The sequence below is a fragment of the Schistocerca piceifrons genome, chromosome 8, assembly GCF_021461385.2.
Source record: "Schistocerca piceifrons isolate TAMUIC-IGC-003096 chromosome 8, iqSchPice1.1, whole genome shotgun sequence".
In the NCBI taxonomy this organism is placed as follows: domain Eukaryota; kingdom Metazoa; phylum Arthropoda; class Insecta; order Orthoptera; family Acrididae; genus Schistocerca; species Schistocerca piceifrons.
The window spans coordinates 315946855-315959111 of record NC_060145.1 but is presented as its reverse complement, the minus strand read 5'-3'; the positions used below and the strand labels follow the sequence as shown (position 1 = coordinate 315959111).

The following is a 12257-nucleotide window of genomic DNA, read 5'->3' as shown; positions in this document are numbered from 1 at the left end:
AAAAGCAATTTAAGCAATTCTGTTTCACACACTAGCCACTGGGGACGATCCACTGCACAGACTCTACCCAAAAGGAAACACTTCATGCCACATGTATCATAGGTGTGAAGGAATGGACAAAAACACACACATGTACACTCCATACAAGAAAATGTTACAGTAGAACTAAAGACAGTCTACAATGATCTTTCAGATTCTAAATTCCTGGAAAAAAATTTTACATGGCAAAATACAAAATCTGAATGCATGTTTCAATAATTGGAATAGGGAATGCTTGTCAAAAACTCTTTTTGTTGGCATGTCAGCTTTTCATTTTGGTGTGATGGACACCATAATATGTTTTAGTGGTGGAGTAACAAGTAAATTAAAAACAACGGGCAGATTAGACATACAAATTGAGGACAACATGAAAAGTGGGCTACAACAAGTGGAAGCTGGTAAAGCTGCTGAAAGTATAACAAAGGAGGCCAGAATAACAAGGGAAATAAAGGAAACTAGAAAAAAATGATAAAGGTACTCAGCATCAACAAGATTATGGAGTTGCAATGTTTTGATATGTTATCACTGACAGGAAAATGACATGCAAATCTTCAGCTTCAGTTTCCCATAATCAATGTTTTTGCATACTTAGGTATCATTATCTCATCCAATTCTAAAGCTACAAAAAAAAAAAAAAATTATAATGCTTGCCAACACAGTGATCTATATTAGTCAACAATTTATTGAATATTTTAAACTGGAGCCTTTCATATGTCCTTAAACTATTAGGAGAAAAAGTGGACTTCTAATTTTTTTAATACAACGAACGAGGTGGCGCGGTGATTAGCACACTGGATTCACATTTGGGAGGATGATGGTTCAAACTCTCTTCTGGCCATCCACGTTTAGATTTTCTATGATTTGCCTAAACAGTTCCAGGCAAATGATGGGATGGTTCCTCTGAAAGGGCAAAGCTGATTTCCTTCCCTATCCTTGACACAATCCAATCTCATGCTCCATCTCCTCAATGTTGACAGGACATTAAACCCAATCTTCCTTCCTTCCTCCCTTTTTAAAGTACGGAAAACAACAAATTGCTACATATCCCGGTTTACTGTTTCCACCTAGAATAAAAATTACAAGTAATTCAGTACATAAGATAAAAGTTAAAATTCATTCCACTATGTATTCCAGTTTTTAAATTTTTTTCACACAGAGGTCACGACATACTATGTGGTTAAAGTTTCATTCCAGTATCTATTAAAGTTTTTGAGTTGCTAAACTTCAAAACACTAGTAAAACTACAGGCCATGAGGTCTAGGTCCCCTTAAAATATTTTTCAGGAAGTCCTTTTCCACAGTTACACTTCACTTCAAGATTGGTGGCAATTGCAATCACTGGAATACTAACTCTGTGATGGCATTCAATTTCTGTCCCCAAGTAATGAGACAAATAGTTTTCTCAAATAATTTCATATCTGCGTTTTGTTGACAATCTTACACATTTTAAGTAAGAAAATATTGTTTCAAGCTCTAATATGCAAGGAAACTACATTATTCTATGTAAGAACCACATTATACAAGGTGACACAGAATAACAAGAATGTGTGAAATAAATAGTGGCAGCCATAGGCAGGAGGCAGCACTATGAATTCTGAAAGTTAGTTTCCGCCATTTCAGTAATCATGGATGATTGGAATGGACAAGAGGATGTGTTAGCCATAAAAATGTATTATAAAAAAATGATAGTTTGGTAGCAGCACAGAGGGAGTTTTGACGTTTTTATGATTTAGGAAGTCATGAAGGTGTTCCGTCAAAACACATGATAATATGTTAGATTAAAAACTTTGAAAAGATTGGCTCTGCCCTCAAAAAGAAACCAACAGGATGACCAAGATGTGTGAATTCTCCAGCGAACATTGTTGTTGTACGCAATGCAATGTCTTACGGAGCACACGGCATTCAATTCATAAGCAAGTAGCAGTGGTTGGAATGTCACAGGAGAGTGTTCGCAGAACTCACCTCTATTTAAAATTTCGTCTGTACAAACTACAGATGGTGCAACAATTTAAGGACAACAATTACTGGTTACGATTAGGATTCTGTTAACAAATGGTAACAAAAATAAACAATGACCATGAATTTATAAACAAGTTGTGGATGTCAGATGAGGCACATTTGCATCTCACAGGTTATGTGAATAAACAGAACTACCATAACTGGGCAAACAAATCCCAATAACGTTCATCAGTGCCCTTTACATGCTATTAAAGTGACAGTATGGCGTGGTGTGGTGTTTCATAACATGTGATTATCGGACTGCACTTTTTCGCAAATGAACTGGGAAACAAAATAACTGTCAATGTCTATCGTTACGTGGAGATGTTACGAACTTCGTTACACCTGCACTGAACAACTTTCGAAACATTCAAGAAGCCTGGTTTCAACGGGACAGAGCGACATCACACACTGCACAGCAATCAATGGCATATGTGCGAGAATTGTTTGGCAATTATGTGATCTCACGATTCGGTAACATTCCCTGGCCCCCTTGAGTGTCAGGTTTATCTGTTTGTGATTTTTTCTCGTGGGGCTACCTCAAGAGCAAAGTCTACACGACTCGATCAAGAACTCTGGATGAGTTAAAACAGAGAGTCTGGGATGCAATTCACAGTATCCAGCTGCGATGTTGCAGCAGTCAATGAGGAATCTCACCAGCAGAGTTCACAAATTCATTCGTACAGGACACCATCTAAAGGACATAATTTTTTTAAAAATGATAAATGCCATCAATGTTTCATAAATGGCAAATTTGGAAGGTTTCAATTACTATCAATGCAATTACTTTCCTTCATCACTTCTAGTTTTATTGGATTGTGGAAATGTTCCCATGTTTCTGTGTCACCCTGTAGAAATATGATGAGGTGACAAAAGTCATGGAATACCTCCTAATACTGTGTCGTACCTCCTTTTGCCTGGTGTAGTGCAGCAACTCAGTGTGACTTGGACTCAACAATTCGTTAGAAGACCCATGCTGTCTTTATAGCCAACCATAATTGCGAAGTGTTGCTGGTGCAGGATTTTGTGCAAGAACTGACCTCTCAGTTATGTCCCACAAATGTTTGATTAGTAGCCAAATCGTTTGCTCGAATTGTCCAGAATGTTCTTTAAACTAAATATGAACAAGTTTGGTCTGGTGACATGGTGCATTGTTATCCATATAAATTCCATAGTTGTTTGGGAATTTGAAGTCCTGGAATGGCTGCAAATAGTTTGCAAGTAGGCAAACAAATATTCCCTGTCAATGAACAGTTCAGCTGGTGAAGGCCCAATCTAGCCCATGTAAACACAACCCACACCAGTAGGCAGCCACCGCCAGCTTCCACAGCACCTTGGTGCTACACTCGAAACCTACCATCAGCTCTTACCAACTGAAATCGGGACTCATCCGACCAAGACATGGTTTTCCTGTCATCTAGGGTACAACTGACATGGTCATGAGCCCAGGAGACTCACTGCAGGCAATGTCATGCTGTTAGCAAAGGCATTCACATTGTTCATCTGTTGCCATACCCCATTAATGCCGAATTGCACTACACTGTCCAAATGGATATGTTCATCGTATACCCCACATTGATTTCTGTGGTTATTCAATACAGTTTTGCTTGTCTGTTAGCACTGAAACTTGATGCAAACACCGCTGCTCTCGGTCATTAAGGGGAGGCTCTTGGCGACTGCATTTCCTGTGGTGAGAGGTAATGCTTGACATTTGATATTCTTGGCATACTCATGACACTGTGGATTTGGAATATTGAATTCCCTAAGAATTTCCGAAATGGAATGTCCCGTGCATCTAGCTCCAACTATCACTGCACATCAAAAGCATGCTAATTCCTGTCGTGTGGCCATAATCATGTCAGAAACCTTTTCACATGAATCACCTGGGTACAAATGATAGCGCCGCCAATGCACTGCTCTTTTGTATCTTGTGTATGCAATACTACCATTATCTATCTGCCTATTATCCCATGACTTTTGTCACTTCAGTGTGTGCCAATATTTTCAAGGATATTTTTAGTAACTTCATATATAGAATATGACTCTCTCAAAAATAGTAATATGGACAAAATAGTGATGTGGGTTACATGGTTACTCTCTAATACTGTTTATGAAACATAATGATTTTAACAGGGGTCAGTAGCTGAAGAAAGCAAAGTAAAAATGTTAGATCATTCATAAAACACTTTTAAGAAATGAAAATACCACTTGTCTGAATATCACTAACTCTGCCCAGTACTGAGAGTGCAAAATGTCGGGGGGGGGGGGGGGGGGGGGGGGGGGGGGGGGCAAAAAAAAAAAAAATCTCTGTTGGAGAACGACCCTACAGAAATGCTGTTGCATGTTCTACCCCACGTTCAGGGGCCATACAGCTTCTCTAGGCCCAAGGCTCTCAACAGCTTCAGCTGTTGAGTACATGGTGGCAAAGTTGTCTAGCATATTAAATGCATTGAAGTTCCCACAAAGAAGGAATGAGTATCTGTGCAATAAGTTTAGAAAGAGCCATTTTATTTACTGTGTCGTTCATTCAGGGTCATGTACCAGAACATACAATATACTATATGGCACTTACACGCTTACAACAACTACTTTTATGTGTGTATCAGTAGTACTACAATTTTGCCTCCTGAAGGGGTAACAAGCTCTGCTTCCATGTAGGCCTACTGTAATTATTGAGTGCAGGTAATATAAACCTGTGTTTCGAGCGTCCACATCCTCCTGATAACCATTTTCCTTTTCTGAACTGGAGTAGAATGTAACGCCTATAATGGGATAGCATCTGCATCACCACTCTTTTTTTTAAAAAAAAAATAAAAAAAAACACACACACACACAGACAGCAACAGTACAGCTCACCAACCAAGTAGACAACAATGCATTCAACAATAGCTAATAGTACGCTGCACAATTGGAAACATACATCAGCAAATCACTACAGCATGAAGTCTGCTGACTGCTAGAAATCAGATCTGGGGAGTCCACAAGCCAAGTTAATAGTTCCCAGATGGTAGTTTTCAATACCAGCTCCTCCACTCTGTTTAATGTCATCTGCACCTGGTGTACATTTTCTGTAGTAGCATCATACTTTGAAAGAAACACTGTGGGATACATGATCAATGTAATCACAAAGGACATGGCCAATATCTTACCTAAAGTAGGGAGAAAGTAAGGACTTTGGATAATATCTGTGGAATATCATTTGTAAAACAGTATAGAGATTTCTCCAGATAAAAGAAAGTGCCTGTTAGATACTTCCCACACCAGAGTCCATATTATAATTACCTCAAATAGGCCCACATTGTCAATAGTGGAATGATATCTCCAGAAATCACACACTGACAACAATTAATATGTAAGGCAGAGGCTGACAATGTCTTCTACAGTTTTCCCATGCATTTTATGTTGGAAACACAATGGCTAATTCCAATTTACTGTCTTTTTTATAGACAGATAGGTAGATTAAAATAGCTTCCATTTGCAATTTGGGGCAGAGTCCTGTTAGCCCATTTTAAGCTAAGCAGGTTGTAGGTTGTGTTCCAAAAATGAACAGCATAGGCACAAAAGTGATGACACTTTCTGCAGGACCTGGCCATCATTCTGCAGGACAATGCTCAAACATGTACAGTGCAAGCTGTTACTGATTTGTTTGACTGATGGGGCTGCTAAAGTGCTATAACCCCTGACTTAAACCCTTGTAAGTTCAACTCCATTTCTAAACTGTAGGAAACACTTCATGGCATTCGCTTCTGAACTGCTACAAATTCATCAAGCAATAGACAGCGCCACTCAAACTATCAACACAACTGGCACTGCTAAGAGTATCCTACGACTTCCACATCACTGGCAACGGATTATACACAATACTGGTGACTACTCTGAAACATGTATATATTTTGTACGAACTGTAAACAAATAGTTGCCATTATTAAAGTTCCAACCCTCAAAAAAAGCAGTCGGGGGCAGTCTCAGCAGTCACAGTCACTACACCGGGAAGCAGCCGAATCATTAGGAGCCATCACTATAAAGTGACAGTTCGATGATCCTGCAGTGAAGTATGTCGAGCGAGGCAACTGATTTTCCACTAAGCATCCAGCAAAAGTTATTACCTTGAGTTTTCTGCCTATTAATAAAGAACAAGTTCTATAGCTGTCTCTACAAGTAGTCAACAAGTAATAGTAGAATACACAGAGGAACAAGTTTCATCTCCTAATGCCAACGAGGTGTTTAGTTGCATGAGTCACAACGAAGGACAATTGGTATTTCTCTGTGCCAGAATATAAAAGGAAATGAGCACTGTCTCACGCTTGTCTCTTGACTCTAGTATTTGACTGTGTATCATTGGAATGAGCTGCAAGCAGAGCTCTCATCTCTGATGATGAATGATAGCACTTGGGAACTGGAGTTGCGAGGAAGGACAGAGTGGTAGTGTATCAAACATATGTTTGAGGTATTTTCTTACCCCTGGGATTGGAAACAGTCCTAAAAATGGAAGAATTAACAATAGTCAATGGCACGGGGGTGAAGGAAGCAATGGAAACCACTCCATTGAAGACACACAATGGATATCCACATGACATGTGGCTTGAAACTTGAAGAGTATCACGATGATCTCTCTATTAGCGAATGATTCCAGATTAGTCCTCCATTCTGATCTCCAGGAGGGGATGGCAAGGGGGAGGAAATCATGACAAAAAGATTACATAACCAACACAAGAGTCACATTGTACAAATTGGAGCACGAAAAGTCAGAAATCAAAGTGGTACAGAAGCTAGAAAATGGAAACTGAAATGCACAAGCTCAATCTAAATGTAGTGGCAGTCAGTGAAGTTTTAGGATTTCTGATCAGACGAATATAGGATAATATCAAAAGCAGCAGAAAATGATAGAATGGGTGTAGGACTCATCATGAATAGGAAAGTAGTGCATACCAATTCCAACACGAATACTTCAGATACATAAGCCTGTGTCACATGCAGAAGACAAAGAGAGAGAAAAAGTATACGAGGATATTGAACTTGTAATTTGGTATGTTAAGGCAGATGAAAATCTAATAACCATGGGTAGCTGGAACACAGTTGTTGCAGAAAGAACAGAAGCCAGGGTTACAAGAGAAAATGTGATAGGTGGTAGGAATCAATGAGGAGAAAGACTAATTGAGTTCTGTAATAAATTTCACCTACTAATAGCTAAAACACTGTTCTAAAATCACAAAAGAATGAGGTATACTAGGAAAAGACCAGGAGATACAGGAAGATTCCAGCTGAATTACATCAAGGTAAGGCACAGATTTCGAAATCGAGTATCAATGCAGACAGAAGTGAGGAACAATGAGGTGTGTGCGACATTCTCTACAGGTGTAGTTAGTGCGATAATGAGTATCACAATAGACATTTCAGTTAAACACAAATGGACACCTTTAATCAGGACAATCAATGAAGTTAGACAGACAAACATAGATGCGAGGTAGGTCACAGCTAAAGTCTGGATCAGAGCCAGCAGCAGTCACGTCGGCGCTTATATACTGTTCATATGTTGTCAGTTCTTGTAATGCAGTTGGATGATTCATTGACAGAAATAATGACAGGTGAGAAGACAGACAATGTATTTTTAGTGATGTAATTGAAACCTTTGTCTTGTTTGCTGTTTTTCAGTGTATGAGCGAGTTTTACGAGAAATATTTTGTGATCATGGCAGTGAGTGCTATAAAGTGGACTTATTTAAGTGATTTAGTTCTGCATAGTGATGTTGTCCATTGGCACTCATGAATTAATTAGAGATATATGAAAATGTATCAAATGTGGTGGTGAAATGACTATGCAATCAATCTGCACGAGCACACCGGGCAAGTAGATCAATGTTTTTTAACTGAACCATGGGAGAAGGTAAGTGGTTCAATTTTATTTAATAATAGAGTCACGTGTTCAATATATTAATAAACATTGATCCATCTACCTTCTCCCATGATTTAACTAAAAGTACAGTGATCCACCTACCTTCTCCCATGATTTAATTAAAAACATTGACCCAATTACTCAGTGTCTCTGCACAGATTGACTGCGTAGCAATGCAGAAGAGAGAAATATTTCCCTGCTTTTTCAAACATATGAGTTGTGATTCAGTTCTTGGTTTGCAGATACCAGTACAGTTTGAGCAGCTACGACTCAAAAAAGGAGCAGCTAAATTTATAACCTTCATTTACAGCAATGTTTCACCCTTTCTTCCGAATGTATTACTTTGAAACATGTCATCTGCCTGTTCCTCTTTCATTGGCAGGTAACAGAAACAGCTGATACACATTCTTTTGTTTCCATCATACCTCCAACAAGTGCTGACGACATTCCTAGATGAAACACAAAAGTTCGTCACTGGCCCTATTCCAAACTTTTACCGAAAGTCACTTCAAAGAAACCACATACAGCAGAAGAACAATTAAAGAAAGAAGAATGTTCAGTAAAAGAAGACAATACAGCAAGGTACGTCAATTAGGAATTAAATATATACGAAGTGCATGGAAGCCAAGGAAAACAGAGAATTCAATATTAAAGTCAGAGTTTAACAGAGCTTTGAAAGACTTGCAATCAAATAAGGCAAAAATCATACACAAAATTCCTTCAAAATTTTAAAAATCATTGCGGAAAACGCCACACAAACAAGTATTCAAGAGTCTATTAGTCTGAAAACATACCACCAGACTTTTAGAAAAATATTGTCCACACCATTCTGAAAGTGGTAAAGGCATATAAGTGTGAGAACTATCAAACACTGAGCTTAACGGCTCATGCCTACAGCATGCCGACAAGAATAACGTATACAAAAAGGGAAAAGAAGACTGAGGATATGCTTGATGGCTATCGCTTTGGCTTTAGAAGAGGCATTTATGATGTCTAGCTTGATAATGGATACAAGACTTACGAAAAATTATTTGTTCATATGATTTGTTACCCAGGAAAAAGTGGTCGACAATGCATGATGATGCAGGACATTAAACATTCTCACAAACTATAGGGAAAAAATATACAGCATGTGTAAGAACCAAGAAGGAATAGTAAGAATGGAAAAGCAAGAATGAAGTGCTTGCAGTAAAAGGGTGTGAGAAGACAGAGATGCAGTCTTCCAGCACTACTGTTCAATCTCTACATTTAAGTCAAAATGACAGATATAAAAGAATTTCAGAAATGGGAATAACATTCGGGGTGGAGGGATACAAATGATAAGATTTACTGATAACATAGCTATTCTCAACGAAAGTGAAAAAGAATTACAGGGCATACTGAGTGGAACAAGTAGTCTGCAGAGTATGGATTGAGGGTAAATTGAAAAAAAGATGAAAACAACAAGGAGAAGCAAAAATAAGATTAGCAATAAACTTAACACAAAAATTGAGAACCACAAAGTAGAAGAATTTAAGGAATTTTGCTACATCAGAAGCAAAATAACATGACAGGTAAGCAAGAGCATCAAAAGCAGTTAAGCACAGGCAAAGATGGCATTTCTGAACACAAGAAGCCTGCTAGTGTCTAAAATTGGCCTCAATTTGAAGAAGAAATTTCTGAGAATTTTAATAATTTAAAATATAGGTTTACGTGTTCGTCTGGAGTGTAGCCATGTACGGAAGTGAAACATGGATGATGAAAGTTTAGAAAAGAAGAGAACATAAGATTTTTTAATTGTGGTGCTACAGAAGAATGCTGAAGATTAGATGGGTAGATTGTGTAACCATTGTTCCTTTTACTAATGGGGGGAAGTGTGACGCGTAAAAACCATAGAGTGAGCCCAAGAGATGAAAACAGTAAGCAGATCACCACCACAATGACAACAACAAACATTATTTCTGTTTTGCGTACACAAGTGGTGTACAATTTTTAGTGCGTTGCTTTATTATTATTAATTATTTATTATTATTATAAGGGACTTAATCTAACATTTATCTCTGCACTTATTACACGTCTGCGCTTTAGAGCTCTATGATGGAAACAAGTATCTAATGCTTATCTGTTCCATATATTAACAAAATTATGCTTTTTCATTCTCAATGTACCACTGGAAACCTGTACAGATTTCTACATTTGGACTTTCCCATGTACTACTGTGTACGTGAATTTTTCGCAAAAGTTAAATACAAAATAAAGTATCACCATCCCTTCAGTATTGCAACAGACCCCTGCACAAACACTACTGGAGATACAAATGCTGAAGTGTTACAGAAAATGGCACAGGGGCACATTGGGTTTATATTCCAAACAATAGTGTACATCAAGAAAAATATAGAAAATTATAGCACAAATAGCAGTTTTCATAACTATAGTACAAGAACAAGTCACTGCCTTCACCTAGACAGGAAGAATAAACATAAGACTCAAATTAGCCTCTTGTATGAAGGTGTAAAACTGTATAAAACTGCCGCAGAAAATAAAAGCAGATAACATGTACCACTTTAGGAAAAATCTTAAATTGTTTTTGCAGGAACACCGCTTTTACACTATACGTGAATTCCTTAGTACAAAATGATTGTAAATAGCTTTTGTTTCACAATATTTTGATAAGGAGCAAAAATGATTGTAAATAACTTATATATCACAATGTTTAACTACATGTAACAACAAACTGTATAAATATATGAATGTACACAACTGACAACATCCATACATTTTAAAATGTCCATGGATGGCTAAATAAATAAATGTGCAGCAATATAATAATTATGGACAAGGTTATTTTAACAGAAAGTGCGAAAAATAAATTTTTAAAAACAAAACACCACAAACCAAAGTGGACATAACAGTTCCAATTTAATTTACGAACTGGGTACTCTCAATATTTACAAATATGACAAATCTTATGTTGTCAGCAATAGCCATTCTCCCTATCTCTCTCCAAGTTTGTTTCTTCTAAACAAAGTATTGTTAGGTTTTCAAAGATTTATTATTATGTTTGTCTGTTCCTGTCATTGAATGGGCCGTTACATTGACTGAACAAACATAATGCATTCCAAAATGTAACTCACCGAAATCGGCACCGTTCAGTGTTATAATCTGGGGGTCGTCGTCATATATGCCAAAATTATCCCGGTAATAACTCCAGGAGTGATATGTTTGCTGTCCGGTTGTTTTTACACCATCTTCTCCAAACAGATCGTATTTCTTTCGGGACTCCTGGTCTTTTAGAACTTCATATGCTTTTGTGAGTTTCACAAAATTCGCATGAGCATCTGGATCCCCCTAACAGAAAAAGAAAGTTTGAAGTCACCAACAACTAATCATATTGGTATATATTTTAATGACAGTCGCTTATCCTCACCTTGTTTTTATCGGGGTGCATTTTTACAGCTAGTTTTTTAAAGGCTTTTCTTATTTCTTTGTCATTTGCGCTTTTTGTTACACCTAGAAGTTCGTAATAATCTTGTGCCAAACTACTAACCACTAACATTAAAATCAAAAACTTTGATAGTCCCAGCGTAAACCTGAAACAAATGATTGAAGTTTATTGTCACGGTACACATCACGTTAATATATGCGAAATTAGACCTACTATGTACTTACATCGTTCAAACAGTGAGTATTCTTGATATAAATATGCGGTATATGTTGCTGTGCTCACGCATCCGCTTCTGTCAAAGTGTGGGCGGTCCACATCATCCAAGTCGTCTACTTTCTGTCAGGATCAGAGATTAATATTACAACAAAAACAGGAAACAATAATGTACGCCTCGTAAACTATGTACAAAATTTGTGCTGCGTACAAACACGGGTCTTTCCAAAACAAGCTTCCGATTCATACAATTTCTGCGCTTATGGTTAAATACTCTGGTTGACAGTCGGCTGCGACATATCGCAGAGATGTTCTGTTGCTACTGTTCTCCAAATCTCAGCTTCAGTGCGCCCAATGATTTTTTCTTATTATGTACATGTATTTTTGACTATCTGGTTTGAGTCACTGGTGAAATAAAGCATTACAGATACAAAGAGTCTCATTTTCTAATGTTCTGTGAAGAAACTTTTAATTCACAGTGTTTCTCACTTACTTTGGAATTGAATTGTTACATTTACTCCAATCACGTTGACAAATGAAATTTTACAGATCATTGGAGTCATTACTCAAACCAATAAAGACAATAAAAAGAAATGAATAATCAACTTTTATTTGTCACAGAATTCAATACGTCTGAAAGCATAATGCTGTCAAACTTTTGTACAAGTTGATACTCATTATCATACACTTTA

The 12257-nt window shown here is 37.5% G+C and overlaps 1 protein-coding gene across 2 annotated transcripts in view; it reads right to left on the bottom strand.

Moving 5' to 3' along the window:
• The window catches only part of LOC124711462 (dnaJ homolog subfamily C member 10-like), a 110895-nt gene extending 98981 nt beyond the window's left edge, over positions 1-11914 (bottom strand). For both annotated transcript variants that reach the window (XR_007005483.1, XM_047241558.1), the window contains exons 1-4: positions 11777-11914; positions 11577-11688; positions 11335-11497; positions 11042-11255 (exon numbers count right to left, since the gene is read on the bottom strand). Coding sequence is in view for 1 of the 2 variants with exons in the window: in XM_047241558.1 (XP_047097514.1) it covers positions 11042-11255; positions 11335-11497; positions 11577-11578 (379 nt within the window). In the remaining variant the exon portion in view is untranslated. The remainder of the gene's footprint in view (positions 1-11041; positions 11256-11334; positions 11498-11576; positions 11689-11776) is intronic.
• Positions 11915-12257: the final 343 nt, after the last annotated feature.